This window comes from Neurospora tetraspora (genome assembly GCF_033439725.1).
Source record: "Neurospora tetraspora strain CBS 560.94 chromosome Unknown B0H65scaffold_9, whole genome shotgun sequence".
NCBI classification, from domain to species: Eukaryota; Fungi; Ascomycota; class Sordariomycetes; order Sordariales; family Sordariaceae; genus Neurospora; species Neurospora tetraspora.
In genome coordinates this window covers 1291367-1309512 of record NW_026944391.1, presented here as the reverse complement: position 1 = coordinate 1309512, position 18146 = coordinate 1291367, and the positions used below count along the sequence as shown (strand labels likewise).

The window sequence follows — 18146 nt, the reverse complement described above, 5'->3', positions numbered from 1 at the left end:
TACGATAAACACAGCAATGGAGTCAAAGAAAGCAAGCAAGCAAGCAGATCAACCGGGAGGTCCACGGACTTTCATTTTCATCTCTCTGATATGCTTCTTTTGATACAGCCATTAACGCCAGTTGATCTCATTGTGGTCCGTCGGTGGTAAGAACCACGATGATCGAAAATAACTTTGTAGTATGTAGAATCCTCCCAGTAGTACAGTAAGTATATAACCTTGAACGCCGAAATGCCTAGTAGGTAAGGTAAAGTAGCAACGAAGCTTCCTTCTTTGTCTCTTGTCTTCTTGTCTTGCCTCTCCCGAGTCCTTCCTTGCTGATACACGAGCCAGCACCTCACTTCAATCACCTTCTTTGCCTCTTTCCATGCTCGACCCTTCCTTCCACACTTCCACATGTCTTCCTTTCCCCCATCTCCATCTCCATCTCTCCATCTCTCAGGAACCGTAAACGCCGATCATCAAACATGGTGAACCTAACAGCTTACTTCTTCCTCCCATCCTCCTTCCTAGAATTAGCTCTCATCTTCCTCTCATTCCTCTTCACCCGCTCCCGAATCTCCCGTCTCTTATCGCCCCGCACACTCTGTCCCTTCTCCATCCTCTTCTCCTCCGCGGCCTTCTTGACCTCAATAATCGGCGCATCCTCACCGGCCTTGTTCGCGCCCTTGTATCCCCACTTGCGTCCCCACTCGCCCGTGGCTTCGTCATACTGCAGATTCCGACGCTGCTCGCGCGTCTTGGGCTTGATGCCTCTACGCTTGGCGAACTGACTCCATTTGGTTTCGGCCTTCGGTGTCGGCACGGGCTTCTCGCGCGGCAGGGGGGTTTGAGGAGGGGGGAGGCTGAGGAGAACGCCGGCGGGGGTGGATGAGATGGGGCAGGCCGAGAGGAGTTGGTTGATTAGCGATTGGCAGCCGTCGCGGGCGATGGAGGCGAGTTGAGGTTCGAGAGGGGAGGATGACGAGAGGTTGAGGGGGTTGGGGTCGGAGGCGAGCAGGAGACCGAGGTCGAAGGTGTAGGGGGTTGGTTTGTCGACTGTGACGGGGAGTTTGTTGGTGGGCTTGGTGGCCGCGGGGGTGGTGGTGGCGGCGTCGGACATTGTGATGTTTTTTTGTTTTTTTTTGGTTGCGCGGGTCGATTGAGTTGGGTTTTGTTTGGTATTTGACTGGTCTGAAGTGGGCTGTGTGATGGTTGGAAGATTAAGCCCAGTCCGTGGTGGTGACGGGTTGATTTGGGTGAAAATGACTTTGGGGGTATCTTTTGTCGTTGGCAGAACTGGGATCGCATTCTCTGGAAGGAGAGAGGTGCTGCTGGTTCTGGATCTACTGAAAATTTAGGCGGTGACGGGCAGCAGATTCGAGCTTGGGGGATGCTGCGGGACCGCTGTCAATTGGAATCTGATGTTCTCATTGGCTGGAGTACCCCAAACAGGCAAACCGCCGACTTCTTGGCGCAGGGGAATGGAGGGACTGCTGCCAGGTTGGTCTGTGCTTGCGAACTTTCGAACGCGCCCGCTCCGCTTGCCGTGCGGCATCAGGTCCCGTCCCGGTTGTTGACTTGCGATATTGCCCGGTAGCTTCACGGGCTGTGTTTCAACCTTCCGGCCGCCAGCCTCAACACACCACCCCCGCCCGCCCGACCGACCGACCGACCACCCGCACCAATGTCGGCCGCCAACTGCCTGAGGTGCCTCGTGCGCCCCTCGGCCGTGGCCCTGGTCCCCCGCCAGATCCTCCAGGTCGGTGGTGGCAGCCTCACCTTCACTGCGACCGCCGCAACCAAGGGCGCCTCCACGGCCAACACAGGAGGGCGATCGAACGCGAACCGCCCCCAGAAGCTGCGTTTCAAGAAGACCAAGAAGAAGAATGTCTCATCCCACTCGGGCAAGCCGCCTCTGCCCGGTGAGCGCAAGGCCTACCGCAAGAAGATCGTGCTCAGCAACAACAACGCCCTGCCCGTGCCCGGCCTCGAGAACCTGCGCCCCAGCGACCTGTCCAAGCAGAAGAATGCCGGCACCGTCAAGGCCCTGCCCGAGGACATTGTCGACGCCCTGCGCGCCATGGAGGCCTTCAAGCCCACCCAGTGCTGGGGCATCTTCCGCCAGCCCTCGGTGCTCATCCGCCAGGAGACGGTCGACCTGACCAAGAAGATGGAGGCCGCCGGTGCCGACGGCAAGACGATCCGCATGGTTATTGAGGGCAACAGGATAACGGGCAAGAGCTTGATGCTGTTGCAGGCCATGACGCATGCGTTTATGAACGACTGGGTGGTGTTGCACATTCCCGAGGGTACGTTTCCCGCTTCTACAACACATATCTAAACACCGAACTGACATATACCTTGTGTGAAAAAAAAAACAGCCCAAGAACTAACCACCGCCGTAACCGAATACGCCTCCATCGAAAATTCTCCCCTCTGGACACAACCGACCTACACCCTCAAGCTCCTGCACGCCTTCAAAAAGGCCAACGAGAAGGTCCTCTCGCGCATGAACACGGTCTACTCGCACGCCGACCTGCCGCAAATCATCCCCATCAACTCGCCCCTGATGCAGCTCATCAACAGCGCCAAGGAGGCCGACGGCGCCTGGACCGTCTTCCAGGCTCTGTGGCGGGAACTCAACGCCGAGAACGTGCCGGGCCGCCCCCCGATCCTTTTCAGTCTGGACGGCCTCGCCCACATCATGAAGGTGTCGGACTACCGCAACCCGGCCTTTGAGCTGATCCACTCGCACGACCTGGCGCTCGTCAAGCTCTTCACCGATTGTTTGAGTGGTGCCCACGTGATGCCCAACGGCGGCGCCGTGCTGGCCGCCACGACGCGCGGAAACTCGCCGAGGAGCGCGAGCATGGAGTTGGCGATTGCCCAGCGGGAAGCCGAGAAGGCTGCTGAGGAAATCCCCCAGCGGGACCCCTATGGCAAGAAGTACGATGATCGCGTGGAGGCGGTCATGAAGAGCGTGGACATCTTGAGGCTCAGGGGTGTCAGCAAGGCGGAGGCGCGCGGTCTGTTGGAGTACTGGGCTGCTAGTGGTGTGCTGAAGAAGAGGGTGGATGAGAGCACGGTTAGTGAGAAGTGGACGTTGAGCGGGAATGGTGTAGTGGGTGAGATGGAGAGGGCTTCGCTTTTGACTATGAAGGCTTGAGTTTGAGTCTGAGACGTGAGGTCTGAGGGGTGGGGGGAGTATATAGATAGGTGTGTGTGTGTATGTGTGTGTGATAGATAGGTATGTATGGACTCTTTGTAACTCTAGAAAATAGGGGTTAGTTGTTGTGTAGGATTGAAAATATCAGCCTGTATTTTTAGTACGAACGAGAACGTTTGGTTCATATTACTGACATCTGGTAAGTTTTGTTGGATGAGAGATGAAATCCTGAGCATACACACAGGTCAGATGGCAGCAGTCTACTGATCGAGTCAGAGTTTAGAACCATTTCGATTGAAACCTAACATTCTCGACTCACTTCAACGTCCAATTACTTTGCTTCACTTTTCGCTAAGCGTTTACTCAGCAGGACTGAGAGGACGGAAATCTTTATAGCAGACCTCAAGCGTCTTCGGATTTCAAGTCACCACACGAATGTCACCACCATGATTATCATCTCAACCTTTTTGCACATTCAATATTCAGTTTGCGTGTATGTACCCAAGAAATTCAATTCAATTCAATTCCATTTGCCAAACCACACAGCACACACCACGTAGGTAGGTAGCATGGTATATCTCGCTTCAATAAAGCCAAGCCTCTCTCTATTCTTACAAGTCCGGGCGGGATCTTCTTCCCCGGCCGGATTCATGCTTGCTGCCTGCCTCTTTATGTCTCTTCGCCATCCAAGTCAAGTCAACTTTTCTCTTTCTCTTTCTCTTTCTCTTCCCTTCGAACCTTGATCTTTCACGTACGTACTTTTCCGCGCCCCTCTTGGGTTCTTCTTCTTCTCCTTCCTATTTTCCCCTCCAGTTTGCTGGCTGTCGTCCAGAAACCACGCGGTGTAACAGTTGACAGTTGCTTAGTTGCTCCCGGTATTCCAGCTTGGTCACGTCTCTCCTCCCCTCCTCCCCTCCTCCTCCCCTCCTCCTCCCCTCCTCCTCCCCTTCTCTCCATTTCATTCTCCGATATGGTTACAAGCAACTGTGTGAACGACGACGACCTCAAATCTAGTGGATAAGCAGCAGGCAGCAGGCAAACTGGCAATAAAAAGGGAATATGATAATGATTGACTAAACGACAACTGTACGCGGAAGGGGGTATTTCAAACGCAAACAAACAAGCAACCGATTAACAGAAAAACAAAAAAGGAAAGACCCGTAGTAGATAACGATCGCATTGCATTGCCTTCTTCTTGACTTCGACTCAACTTGACTTTAAAAAAGGAAACTTCTTCTTGGGACTTGATGTGTCTGTTAGTTGGTTGTGTGTGTGTGATAAACATGGATTGGTATGGTGGTAGGTAAAACTATAACGTTGTTCTTTGGTAGAGTAAACGAGAGATAAGAAAAGAAAAGGAGAATTTCGTCCACAGCATAAAAGTCGTGTCTTGTGTGTGTTCAAAGTTGTGTTTTGTGTGTGTGTGTGTGTTGTCTCTGTGTCTGAGTGTCTCAATATGAGTTTGTGATATCGCCCCTCCGTGTCCTCAACGGACTGTGACTGTGACTTGTGTGTCCTCAACGGACTCTAGTGGACTAATAAACCACTCACGAAAACCTCCTCACTGAAAAAAGGTCGATAAGCCTATAAGCATAAGGAAATGAAAAGAAGAAGCGAAGAAAGAACAAATTGTCCAAGCAGCAGAGCCCTCTTAAAACCCCATCGGTGACAGTGGTTTTATGGGCGAAAGAGCCGGTAGCTCACCCGGTTGTAATTGTCTCCGGTTCTGATGATTTGGTCCTCGCGCAGGTGACGCGTCTCGATCACTGACCAGCGTGATGGTCGTCAATATTGTTGAGCCGGTGTCAACAGTGGCTGTTTGTGTTGTTTCTTGCGTCGTGTTCTTTTTCCTTAGTCGCTGGACTGGCGGTGGTTGCGCTGGTTGTTGCGCATTTCCGTTGCGATGGGCTGGAGGAATAACCTGACCCCCCTGTTGTTGATGAGCTCTTTGCTCCCTTTCTCGTTCTCGCTGTAATGCCCTTTCCCGGTCTTCTTGTTCCTCCCTTTCCCTCAACTCCGTCTCCCGCTTAGTAACCCTGTGGCTCCTTGGTGGCGGTTGGTCGAATAGCGCATACTCCTCCTCGATGTACTTGGCTTCGTTCTTGCATCCCTTCCAGCAGTCCCTCCAGTCGCATACCAGGAACTTGAAGCAAAAGGCATCGATCTTCATGCATGGCTGGAAGCAAATGCAGAGATTCCGGAAATCCATCTTGTTCTTGTCCGAGTGCGCGAGCAGCAGGCTGAGGTGACATGTAATGGCGAAGAGTAGGTAGTACTTGAAGGGCGAAAGGTTGGAGAGCTCTTCTCTAAGTAACTCGGGCACTTTCTCTGCCCCCGCGCATTCCTTGGCCACTCTTTCTTGGGCTGCTTTCGGGAATAGTTCGTCGGGTAGTTCGCGGAGCCATGCCTTTAACATGGAGCCGATAATGTTGATGTCGTAAAGATCTGGTTGTTCGAAAAGGTCCACATCGAGCTCTGCGAAAAAGTCAACGTTAGAACCGTTTCTCAGAAAAGCTTTTGAACACATACCTTCGTCAAATTTCCGCTGCCACTTTTTGATTTGCGGTCCACTGCCAGGAACTCGATATAACCCTTCAACGTCGCTTCCCTTGTAGTTGAGATAGTCGATCGCTCTCCAGGGGAACGCTGGCATCCAAAACTCTGTCTTGTCGCGCGAGTCCTCCAGCCTCTTGGATATTCGGGTTAACCGCGTCTGCTCAACGAGCGGTAGGTTGATAACCTTGAGAACGTAATGCTCGTCGTCTATTACCGGCTCCTTTGGTGCGAACCTGTCTTCCCTCGAACTTCCAAACAACTTTTTGGTGAGAAAGCCGGCGGCTCTACTTTCTTTTAGTCCGTTAAAGAGCGATCCGCCTGCCTCCTTGAGCGATATGGACTGATTCCTGTTTATGCCCTCAAAATGCTTGCTACCACCCGCCCTCTCCGCCGAATGGCCTCTTGGTCCGGACACCATCATGTCGCGAAATGTGCGTTCTTGTATTGGTGCAGTTCTCGGTGCTGATGTCGCATACACCTTGTCGGGTTCGCCAGGTCTCGCGGGCGCGTACACAGGTTCTCGAGAATTTGGTTGGTTTTCCTTCTCCTTCTCCTTGTGCGATCTTGTGCGACTTAATAGGGTGAATGGTTTGGGTTTGCTCCTTCTGTTTTTGTTCGCTGTTTCGTATTCGTTGGATGAGATTAGAGATACTTCAGACTTGGCAGGCAGAGTTGGGCTCTTCCCTTGCGATGGGTATTCGTTATATGACGGATCTGTGCAAACGGGGACAAGTTAACATACAGAAGCACATGGGACCAAATGGCATCATCAATGCGAAGCAACTCTTGACACACCTAGGAGCTCGTGATTGGCATTTGACCTTGAATGGGCAGATGGTTCGGTCTCCCTCGACATACCTTCTGTTCGCGATTCGAAGAGCTGAGGAGAATTTGCGCGTTCTGACGACCTGCTTGGTTTTCCAAAGCTGAGAAAGAAACTCGACTTGGACGACTTGTCCTCGTCGTTTCGGCTATGTTTGTGGCCCTGATGATCGGACGATTGCGACGGTACCGGCGTGGAGGTGGTCGCGCGTGAATGGTCCTCGGGCGGGACCTCTGGGGATTTCTGCCGTTGATAGCGCTGGTCTTGGGAAACGGCGACGGCTTCGACGGGTTGCTGGGTCGGGGGTGACGAGGTTCTCGGTGGCTCCCCGGGGGATTCTGGCTTTTGAAGGCCGATCTTGAAAGGGGAACGTGGGGACCTTGGCGATCGCGAGGCTTGCGGAGTCGAGCGCCCGCTGGCCAAACTACTACCACTACCGGTGGCACTGACGGCGCTGCTGCTTGGGGCTTGTTGTTGTCGTTGGGTGGTGTCACCAAGGCGCGGAGAGGTTTCTTTTCCAGGAGTTCCGGATTCTGCCAGCGTAAGCGGTTGCGGTACGCCTTTTCGGGCCATCTCTTTTCGCTCACTTCTTAGGTTGTTCCAGGTCCAGGCGCGGACAATGACGACCGAGATAGATCGGATCGAAATCGGTTATCAGGTGTGGCGCCTGTGTTTTAAGGATAGACTAATGTATGCTTGTCGAACGGGATCCCGATTCGTTGTCTGGCGCAGTCAGATTTCAGGTCAGCGAGTCGGTCTTGTCCGCTGCGGTATCACGTCGAATGTCAGGGTTTGCTTTGCAGTTTGCAGGGAGGTTAAAATAGACGAAAGTGGCCGACTGCGACAAATGAGGCAGCGACCCAGCGAGGCACAAACGTCGAGGTAACATGAAAGTGTCAGGTAGGGATGGCGCAGGCTGCACACAACCGGGCGCGCGCGAAGGAGCCGAAAGAGAAAGCGAAGAAGGAATCCAGCAGAGCTGACAGATATGGACTAGGATAGTAGAATTAGGCTGGGGCCGGGCTGAAGGTGTGATGGAGATGGGTAGTGGATGTGTTATGGAGGCAAGGCAGAGGATGATCGGAGGAGGAGGATGCGCAAAGACGGGCAAAACGGTATGTGACGGAGCGGCGCTGGCTGACCTTTGGCAAACCAATTGATTTCCCAACTCGGCGACGGCTTTCACTGCGACATCCAGCTAGAGGTAACCCGGAGTAGTTGTTCGCAATATTTGATGACGAGGCGATGGCATGTAAGGGGTCGGAGATATACTCGAGGTCGACGAATATGTATGTACGTATGTACCTATGCGGTTCCGCAGCCCTTCCAGGATGTATGCTAAGGAAGAGGGAACAAAGGGATCGTGGACGTGCGCTCGCCTCTATGACTGACTGGTCCTGGAGAGGGAATCCGAGGGTCGAAGGGCCAGCCAGGTAGGCTACCTTGAGATGCGCCGCGATCACTATACGTCAGAATTGATGGAGTCCTGTAGAGGTAATCGGGAAGACCGCCAGCGGGCAGCCCGGTTGCGATTAGGTTGGAGAGGCAGAGTCGCCGTCGTGTTGTAGTGTTGAAAATCCAATGTTAAGGGGTCAAGTTCCTGTTCGGAGGTTTCTGAGCAGAACTGAAACGACGAGATGTCAGCCTGGTCGGAGAATGGGTCCGTTCCTGCAGCAGCACGATGCGTGTGAGAGGTGGTCGGACGGTGGTGTCGATTTTGGCAGGATACTCCGAACCGACGTTGATGCGTCGACGGGATGGGGGGAGTCGGTCGATTATGGAGTTCCCTGGTTGGAGTTCTTCAATTCTGGAGTCTCTTCGCTGTGGAGTCTGATGAAGGGAGCGGGACCAGCGGACTTGATTAGGGAGATGGAGACACGCAGGGCAACCAGGGCACCAGCTTGACGCTTTGAGCTTTTGCCAGGCGCTGGCTGGCTGTTAATGCCGGCAAGCTTAGCGGCCGGCTCTGTTAACGTCGTACTAACAGCGGAGACTTGTCTTGACCTCGACTGGGCTCGCAAATTGGAGGTAGTCATTGGTACCTGGTGGACAGTCAACAATAGCAGTGTGGATCCGGGCAGTTCCGGTTCAGGCCCAACAGGACCTCATCAGCGGCAGGACAGGGCGACAGGCAGCTTTGACTTTTTTGTTCACTTGTTGTTTTCCCTCCCGGGTTCAAGGGAAACCTGAAACGGCAAGCGAAGACACAAGAAGCAGTCACTCACGACCTGGAGGGATGCTTGGATTGGCCCATCCCTGTTCCTTTGTTCTTTTAAACGCCATGATGGGCCAACAGCAGTTGGGAGAAACAACCAATCTCCATCTCTCTTGTCCGCCAAGAGCATCTCCAATATGCCCTGGACAGGCTGGGCATTCATCAGCGGGGAAAGCGAAGGGTACCTGGCGGATTTGGGTGCATTTGTCAGATTCAAGGGTGGTTTTAGCCATACCATATGGAGGTTAGCGCTCCAGCCACCTAATATTGCCTGATTTCTGGGCATATCTAGGTTACCCCAGCACCCCTCATACCTTCTGGGCGAGCTATACACACTCTTCAATCAATCAATTCTATATGGTTATATCTAATAATTAATAGTCTAATTTGTATATTTATGATTAACGCTACAATTATAGATTATAAGCAATATTCTTATAAAACTAACAACGTTAGCTATATTTCTGTTAAAAGAATCTACTAATAAGGCTATTATAATTATCCTCAATACCCCTTCTAACTAGCTTAGCTAATATAAAGCTCTTAAAAATTCGCTAGTAATAACCTAAATTTTAATAATTAGCTATTTAAAGGAGGACCTATAATTTAAAGGGTTTTACCCTCTAAGCTGGAAGATTTCTTCTTTACTAAATGAATAAAAAACCGCTTTCTAATAGTAAAAAAAGAGTTCGTTAAATTTAATAGAGGAATCCGGATTAAGAAAATCGTAATTACATTTGTAATAATTACTACAATAACTACTAATATTAATGGTACTGTTATTGAGGCTACTACGGCTACCTAACTCTAAGAAGAAGCCGCCGTTAGCGCTAACGAAAATAATAAGGAAGGAAGTTTAAAAGAAAAAAATGAAAATGAGGAAAAGGAGGATGATAAATACTATACCGAATGAATTATTAAGGAGGATATAGTTATTAACCCCTCTACCGACTTAATAATTACCGGGAAAGTAACGTACGAGTAAGCTAATAATATATATAATACTCGCTATAAGTACTAAAAAGACTTCAATAATCCTAATACCCGAATTCGTAATTAAATAAGTACCTACGTTGCCGCCTACTATACTAATACCTTATTCGAATAGGATGAATCTACCTGGAATTAATTTAGAAAAATTAAGAATCAAATTAATTATTGCTCTATTAACTAAATCGCTAAAGCTTGTCGAAACTATTAAAACTTTATTAAAAGAATTATAAAGAAATAACTTAAGAATTTTAAAAAGTAATTATCCGATTAGGAAATCCTTATTGTAAACGGAAAGAAACTCGGAATTAATAAAGTAACTTCCCCTACTTTATAGTTGACTAATGTTATCGATATAGTCCGTAAATATAAACCTATCTAAATTGGTAACTCTTAGAAATTCGATAACGAATTCGAGAAAATATGTTTAAAATATAAGGATGTATCTACTAATTTAAAAAGAGTTAATATACCAAAATATACTGTATTATTAATTAATTCTAAGAAAGCTATAGTTCGTAGCGCTTAAAATATTAGCTACTCTAGCTCGTAAGAATGTGTATTTAATAAAAAGGATACTCTTAATTCTAATTGTAAAAAGAAATAAAAGGCAAATGTAAAGAAAAAATGTAGTGTGGATAAAAATATAAAAGATTCTTTACAGCTGAAAAAAAGAGGAAGCGCTACGCCGCTTTATAAAATTTACGAACGAAGCCTTTACCTAATAACGTACTATTAATATTTAAGACTTAAAATTAAAGATAATCCTAAATAGAAACTAGGTGCCCCTATTTAGAAGTTTATTAATAAAAATTTCGAAAAGAATTCTAAAATTAATAAAAAGGTTAAGAAGGCCAGGAATTAAATATAGGACCGCTTCATCGCTTCTATGCAAATTACTACTTCGAAAAAGTTAAAGGAGACGAAAAATCGGTACTTACGATTTAATATTTCTTATTAAATAAAATACTTTTAACGTAAATAATAATAAAGATAATACTTACCTAGTTAAGAACTTTATAATCCTCAATTCCGGGGCTTCCATTTATATTTTTACCAAAATCAATCGTTTTTTTTTGTTTCGAATAGCGTTCCTAAAAAACCGTATTTAAACTAATAAATCTTAAATACATATTAAGGGTTTAAAAACTATTAATGTAAAAATATAAAGAGAGAAGGTGATTTTAAAATTATAATTAAAAAAAATAATCTTCTACCTTAATTTTATCATAAATTTTATATTACTACGCTTATTTCGAAAGTAAAGTTTTTATTAGGATTATAAACCCCCTAATAATTACTTCCGTTGGTTAAACAGCTTACTCTTTTATTTCCTTTAAAAAATCTATTATTAAACGGTCTTTAAATACTTACCCTTCTCTTTCAACTGTGCTGCTTTTTTTATTTATTGAAATTGTTTTAACTCTTTTACTAGCTATTTGCGTATAAAATACCTACTAAATTCTAATATAAGCGATTCAACTATTATAATCCTCAAATTCTCAAATACTTCTATAATATCGAAGGTACTAAATTCAAAGAACCTGCTATTTATTAATATAATGCGTATAATATTTTAAAAATTAAACAATAAATTAAATAAAAACTATGCGATAAGGAATTTAACCTTGGAGAACGTTTCGCTGTCGATTTCTTCGAATATAAAGTAGGGAAAGATAGCTTTAAATACATTATATTTATTACCCATTAATAAATTAAATTCGTTTAAAATATCTATATAGCGAATTAAATAATTAAGGCTATCGCTAAAAAACTTCTTTCGGTTATTGATACTATTAATTATTAATATAATATTGAAGTTAAATATATCGAATATAATAACGATTTTAATACCTAATACGTTAAGGATAAATTAACTATATACCTTATTATTTTTAAACCCTCAATACTTAATATTTAAATTTAAAACGGTAGTACTAAACGCTTAAAGGGTATAATCTAAAAAAAAAAGCGTATATAATAATAAATAGCGCTAAATCCCCTTATAACTTCTAACTTCAAATTATTTCAACCTTAGTCTATTTTACTAACCGATTACCTAAGTATTTTTACAATTAAAAGTTACTATACGAGTAATTTTATACTTTTGTAACCTACTGTAAAGGGGTATAAACTAAACCCTGCAAACTTAACTTTAATTATTTACGTATTTATAACTATAAAATATATGTAATAATAGATACTATATAAAAGAAAAAGTAACGGAATAAGAAATTTTAACTAAAAACCTAAATCGGATTCCTTATCAGCTATACTACTTCTTCTATTTATTAAATTTAAAACCTATAAACTAACCGTATTATTTATACCCATAACGTACTTTTTCACGAAGATTCAATTTATTTAAAGAATCTTAATAATTTTAAAAAAGGATTAAGGCTAATCAATAATAAAATTACTAATTTATTTAATTGAATTAATTAATCTCCTTAACTATCTATACAGTATTTTAAACCCTTTAATGTAACCTAAAATATAAAAAACAATAATCTTACCCCTTTCCGACTATTATTCTTCAATAATAAATTTAAAGAAATAATAATAAAACCGTTTCGAAACTAATAAAGCCTACCGCTCGAAATAAAATATTTATCGATTTTATATTTAATTACCGTACTCTGCTAAATATACTACCAACTACCTTTATTACCAGCCTTATAATAAATTTACTAAAATCTATCTCCTTTCTAACGTTCGAACTATAGAAAGCTACATTTAACGTTAAAAAATTTGCTTAACTAATTAAGTAACGGTAAGGTAAAATAATTATAAAGGTAGAAATTAATTATTTAATTTCTAAGGCTAGTAAACTAGACTCTGTTAAACGTTAAAACCTCTCTCTAATCCTAAGGACTTACCGTAATTTCGAATATTATAATCTAAATAATCTCTTTAAGTAAGTACAGGAAATATATTTGGATAACTATAAAGAATTAAAATTATAAATTAAAATTAATAAAACTATCCTCCGTGTTAAAGGTCTTTAAATCTTTAACTATATATAGGTATACGTATATAAATTTAATAAATATAATCGATTATTAAAAGTAAAGGTTCGCCTTATAGTTAAAAGAGACTGGTAATATAATTACGATAAAGAAATGTATACTTCTACGTTAATTAATTACTTATTTGAATTAATTATCGCTTATATTACTAAATTTAATTGCGATTTTATTTAATATAATATAATAAACGCCTTCGTTAATGCCTACTTTAATAAAGAGATTTATATATGTATACCTCCTAATTATTGAAAATATAGTATTATCCTTAAAATCCTTAAAGCCTTTTATAATTTCTAATAAACTCCTTTACTATAGTAACGAGAACTCAATAGTACCTTCGAAAACTTAAAGTTCAAACCGTCATTTGAAGACTCGTATATCCTCAAATATAATAGAATCCTAATTTTCTACTATATTAACGATCTTATTTTCGCCTTCGATAAATTATAGTATAATAAAATTATTTGGGTTATAAAGAAGTTAAAAGAGAAATATAAGTTTACTAATAATAATAACCTTTAATAGTTTTTAGGGATTGAAATTATTTAAAATTAAGAAGTAAATTATATTTAATTGTCTTAATAGGAATATATCTACAGAATTACTAAATTAATTAAGAATCTTTATACCTTCGCCTTTATCCCAATGAATAATAAAAAGTTTATACTTTATAATAGTATAACCTTTTTTAATAAAATCCGGAAATATTAGGTCGTTATTGGCTTTATAATGTATATTACTATAATCACCCAACTTAATATTGCTTTCCCTGCTAATAGATTAATTCGCTATAATTATAATTCCAATCTTCAATATCGTAGAGCTATTAATAAAATTTTATATTACCTTTAATATTACCCTAATTTTTCCTTCTATTATAGTATATTAATAAATTCGAAATTACTTTAAATATATGGTACGCCGACAATTCTCTAAATCGAAAAAGTTCGTATAAATTTATAATTAAACTCTTTAGTAATTTAGTTTATTAAGGTGTAACTAAATAAAAGATAGTATTTACTTTAATAATAAAAGTAAAACTACTATCGATTTTAAATGTTACTAAGGAAATTATCATTATTATACATTTATATAAGGAAATTAATATTCTCTTCGATAAAAATATATTTATAATCGGCTATAACAATATACAAACGATCCGTATATTAACTATGAAGATAGTAAAGGTAATAACTAAATTGAAGCACATTAATATCCATTGTTACTAATTAAAGTAGGAAATTATAGAGGGAAGGATTAAAATTAAATATCTAGAAACGAAGAGGATACTAGCTGATAAATTAATAAAAGTTCTAGAACAATTAGATTACAAAAAATTCTAGGAATTAATAGGAATAACGAATATACTAATTCGTAAGGAGATAAGGATAGATAAGGAAATTCTAAATAATATTCTAAAGAATATTTATAATTTAGTTAGAGAAATTAAAATACTAGAAAAGAAACTCTATAAATAGTTTCACTTTTACCTTATTTAAAAAGTTTGTAAGTAAAGGGGTATATTAAATTCAAGGGTGGTTTTAGCCATACTATATAGAGGTTAGCGCTCTAGCCACCTAATATTGCCTGACTTCTGGGCATATTTAGGTTACCCCAACACCCCCCATACCTTCTGGGCGAGCCACACACACTCTTCAATCAATCAATTCTACACGGTCACATCTAACAGCATTCGTATGCATTTGTGGCGGGGTAAATTGCTTTCGCTTCGAATGGGTGAAGAGCGCGTGTAAGCGCAGTCAATAGTGCAGTGTTCCAATAATTCCATTTTCAAGAGAATTTGCAGACGGAGGACTCCAATATCCGGGGCTTGTCCAATATCCATTGTCACTACCTATTCCGTCAAGCAAGCACCAACATCACCAACCAAACAACAACGGCATGTCATGATATCCGACATCACGGGTTGCAAATATCCCGAATCCCCTTTTGTCTATAGTGCTGATGATCGCCTGCTGCTCATGGATGCTGTGCATACACCGCTGGAACTTGAAGAGCGGGAAGCCTGGGGCCAGAGATGGGCTAAGGTAAGTACGGAACGGATCTCCTGGCTGACCTGGGTTCCAGCAAACTAAATCCAAGACGGGCCTCTTGGCCTGGTTGAGCCGCAAATGATGGCCTTGTGGCCCTGTCGTCATGTGATTGAAGGTGGTACTCGTTCATCATGAGAAGAGAATATCATGGGCAATTTTAGATGTCCAGAGAAAGTGAAGAGTTCCCAAAGAAGCAAGTTGCACGGAACTCTCTCGCGATTGGAGACTATTCAGTATTCACTCCCTCTTGACCTCTGAACAGCACAACGACACTTCAGTCCATATCTGAACAAACAACACCAAAAGTCTCTGCGGTCACAGCGTTTGAGAGTCGGGAGGGCCTGGCCGAGCACCCTAGTTCTTCTTGGGACTAGCGCCAGGAACACAGGCCAAGCCTGAAACTGTTGTTGTCCTTTCTCAACTCTTACTGGTCACTCAACCATCTCTCGTGCCTCTCTCGTCCCACTTGCTGAACGGCCATCTCTTCCGCGACAAAGCGCTGTCTCCAATTCGACGGGACGGCTTCGACGCTGCTTCCAGCGCTTCACTGCAACATCTTTTTTTTTAAAAATTCTGTTGAGTTATGTGACGGCATGATATTGATGCTGAACCAAGGGCTAACAATCTGGTGCTCTACCGGAGGACTGGTCCTTGGTTTCAGCCACCACCTCACGTTCCCTGGACTCAAGAGTCTCGAATCACAAGTGACACAGATGCATCACGGCAAGATTCGACCTGGGCAGTCCACGTTGCAAAGTCCAAAACACCAAGCCAAGACCCGTCACTGAATGTGTCTCGATCATGATTGCACGAGACCGTGATCTGCGGCAAGGACTAAAGCTGCACTTACCCTGGCCAGATCTCGTAACATTGAATCAGATTCTTTTTTCCGATTTGACGGCCTTGAAAGAGGCTGGATGGACGGACGTTGTTGCGCACTTGCGCCAGTCGACGACGGTGTTGGATATGGTATCAAATCGCCTGTGGCACCTGCGTGCCCCCGCCATGTAAACGAGAGGATACCGATCCGAAGCGCCGGCCAAGATTCGTCATCTTGAAGCGCAAATTGGCCGAAGCAAGCATTCCAGGAATTTCCAGTATCTGCCATCGTATGTCAACCAGCTGTTTTCAGGGAAACAAGATCATGACGCCTCATCAGGCTGTGGACAATGTCCTTGATGGAGACATATGCCTTCACCCCTGTACAATGGCCGTTCGTATCTCGTCTTCAGCGCCAGTGCACTGTATTAGGTACGACTGCTGCCCAACCTATCAGCCCGTCATTTAAAAATAATCACGACATTCATGAGATGAAGCTCATCTACCTCATTCGTACTCGCGAGAGATCCACCATCAACCGGCTCCCGCAAATACGTGTGTCCCGCCTTCGGGCATTCCCAGAATTGTGATTGCCCAGAGAGAAGCTCCAAGAGGGCATTTCTTGGCACAAAAATAGCGCCTGAACGGTGGCTGCCGAGTACCGATTACGTAAGACCTCAACGTCCATGGTGGGGTACCGGCCGGCAATGGAGGCTGACTGAATAACCGGATCCTTGATTCCAACCCGACCCATCAAAGCTTCCACCGCACCATAAAACCCTCAAATTCAAAACATGACACAAAACTTCACCTCTCTCCCGCAAGAGCTGCAGCTCGCAACCTCAGCCCACGTCAAGTACATCCAGAGTCTCGACTCTAGAAAGGACGAATATGACTACTGGTTGACGGAGCATCTGCGTCTCAATGGCCTCTACTGGGGCTTGACCGCTCTGCACCTCCTCGGCCACCCCGAGGCCCTCCCGCGCGCCGAGACCATCGACTTTGTGCTATCATGCCAGCACGAGAACGGCGGCTTCGGAGCGGCACCCGGCCATGACGCCCACATGCTGTCCACCGTCAGTGCCGTGCAGATCCTCGCCATGGTCGACGCCTTTGATGACCTCGAGACGCGTGGCCGGGGCAAGGCACAGGTGGGAAAGTGTGCGTCGCCATCTATCCAGGTAAACCCCCTTAGCATGTACTGACAATCACCTCTCCAGATATCGCCAGCCTCCAGAACCCTCAGACCGGCACGTTTGCGGGTGATGAGTGGGGTGAGGAAGACACTCGCTTCCTCTACGGCGCCTTCAATGCCCTTTCCCTCCTTGGCCTCCTCCACCTTGTCGATGTTGACAAGGCTGTTGCCCACATTGCTGCATGCGCCAACTTTGACGGCGGCTACGGTGTCAGCCCCGGTGCCGAGTCCCACTCTGGCCAGATCTTCACCTGTGTCGCTGCCCTCGCCATTGCTGGCCGCAAGGAGCTCATTGACGTTGATCGCCTTGGTCGCTGGTTGAGTGAGAGGCAGATCGCTGGCGGTGGCTTGAACGGTCGTCCGGAGAAGAAGGAGGACGTGTGCTACAGCTGGTGGGTGCTGAGCAGTCTGGAAATGATTGGCAAGACGCACTGGATCGACAAGGAGAAGCTCACCAACTTCATTCTGAGCTCGCAAGACACGGAGAAGGGTGGTATCTCGGACAGGCCTGGCGACATGGTGGATGTCTGGCACACCTGCTTTGGCATTGCGGGTTTGAGCTTGCTGGATTGTCCGGGCTTGGAGCCGGTTGACGAGGTTTATTGCATGCCCAAGTCAACCATCAAGCGTGTCCTTGGCCATTGAGAGGAATGAGATGTGGTGTTGTCGGAATACGGTACGATGACTTCTTATACTATCTCATCATCATGGCATGGCACATGGCACAAACACAACTACCTCCTGCCATCTAATAACCTTCCGACACGCACTCCAGGCGTCGGCAGGATACAAGGCGGGAGAAGAGCAAATCATTCTCGTGTGGGCTAGAAACGCCCTTACATCCCTTCAGTGGGCCTGTGAGGCGTTTCTAGCTCAGACGAGTACCCTACTGCATTATTGTTGCTTGGATGAGCATTTGCTACGTCAACCAACATGGTTAGGTCGGGGACATTCCATAGTGTTCCTTTAATACAATTTTCTTTCACTTGAACCATTCGCACATTGTCTTAGCGTTGTCACAGTCTCAGCTACTCTTTTACCTTTGCCCCTTGACCGTTCGTTGTTCAACTCTTCCAACATCTGCATCACCCAAGGCCTAGAGGTGCCCCATCCAATACATCATTTCCATCATCTTTCAACTTGTTGACCTTGACCTTTGTTTCCTGGTAATTACCTGTCACTGCATCTACCCGTCTCGCAGCTTGGTCGCCTACCATTGGACAATTGCTGACTTGGTATTTTTGAGACAGCTGAAGTCGAAGATGGCCGTTTCTTACGTTACCGTTGGGTGGGGTGCAAGACAGACCGCCATGGAAT

The 18146-nt window shown here is 44.7% G+C and overlaps 5 protein-coding genes across 5 annotated transcripts; 2 read left to right on the top strand and 3 right to left on the bottom strand.

Annotated features, from left to right (window-relative positions):
- Positions 1-34: 34 nt before the first annotated feature.
- On the bottom strand, positions 35-1311 carry B0H65DRAFT_480625 (ribosomal biogenesis regulatory protein). The gene has a single exon (XM_062827590.1). The coding sequence runs from the start codon at positions 1100-1102 to the stop codon at positions 485-487; it is 618 nt and encodes a 205-aa protein (XP_062677167.1). The 5' UTR covers positions 1103-1311; the 3' UTR covers positions 35-484.
- Positions 1312-1515: 204 nt separating this feature from the next.
- On the top strand, positions 1516-3311 carry B0H65DRAFT_561554 (mitochondrial ribosomal death-associated protein 3-domain-containing protein). The gene is made up of 2 exons (XM_062830176.1): positions 1516-2291; positions 2364-3311. Exons 1-2 carry the CDS (start codon positions 1667-1669, stop codon positions 3146-3148), a joined length of 1410 nt encoding a protein of 469 aa, XP_062677166.1. The 5' UTR covers positions 1516-1666; the 3' UTR covers positions 3149-3311.
- Positions 3312-4799: 1488 nt separating this feature from the next.
- Positions 4800-7100, bottom strand: B0H65DRAFT_512647 (putative RhoGAP group protein; the record flags this gene model as incomplete). The annotated part of the gene is made up of 3 exons (XM_062828590.1): positions 4800-5623; positions 5678-6418; positions 6563-7100. The coding sequence occupies 3 exons, from the start codon at positions 7098-7100 to the stop codon at positions 4800-4802; spliced, it is 2103 nt and encodes a 700-aa protein (XP_062677165.1).
- Positions 7101-15593: 8493 nt separating this feature from the next.
- Positions 15594-16315, bottom strand: B0H65DRAFT_480598 (uncharacterized protein). The gene has a single exon (XM_062827589.1). The coding sequence runs from the start codon at positions 15921-15923 to the stop codon at positions 15615-15617; it is 309 nt and encodes a 102-aa protein (XP_062677164.1). The 5' UTR covers positions 15924-16315; the 3' UTR covers positions 15594-15614.
- Positions 16177-17570, top strand: B0H65DRAFT_339625 (geranylgeranyltransferase beta subunit). The gene is made up of 2 exons (XM_062823622.1): positions 16177-16795; positions 16855-17570. Exons 1-2 carry the CDS (start codon positions 16429-16431, stop codon positions 17472-17474), a joined length of 987 nt encoding a protein of 328 aa, XP_062677163.1. The 5' UTR covers positions 16177-16428; the 3' UTR covers positions 17475-17570.
- Positions 17571-18146: the final 576 nt, after the last annotated feature.

Bases quoted from the DNA above. Each gene is read 5' to 3' on its own strand.
- B0H65DRAFT_480625 (XM_062827590.1), bottom strand. From the start codon at position 1,102: ATGTCCGACGCCGCCACCACCACCCCCGCGGCCACCAAGCCCACCAAC.
- B0H65DRAFT_561554 (XM_062830176.1), top strand. From the start codon at position 1,667: ATGTCGGCCGCCAACTGCCTGAGGTGCCTCGTGCGCCCCTCGGCCGTG. The intron at 2,292-2,363 runs GTACGTTTCCCG...AAAAAAAAACAG, and splicing joins GGTGTTGCACATTCCCGAGG to CCCAAGAACTAACCACCGCC.
- B0H65DRAFT_480598 (XM_062827589.1), bottom strand. From the start codon at position 15,923: ATGGCAGATACTGGAAATTCCTGGAATGCTTGCTTCGGCCAATTTGCG.
- B0H65DRAFT_339625 (XM_062823622.1), top strand. From the start codon at position 16,429: ATGACACAAAACTTCACCTCTCTCCCGCAAGAGCTGCAGCTCGCAACC. The intron at 16,796-16,854 runs GTGCGTCGCCAT...TCACCTCTCCAG, and splicing joins CAAGGCACAGGTGGGAAAGT to ATATCGCCAGCCTCCAGAAC.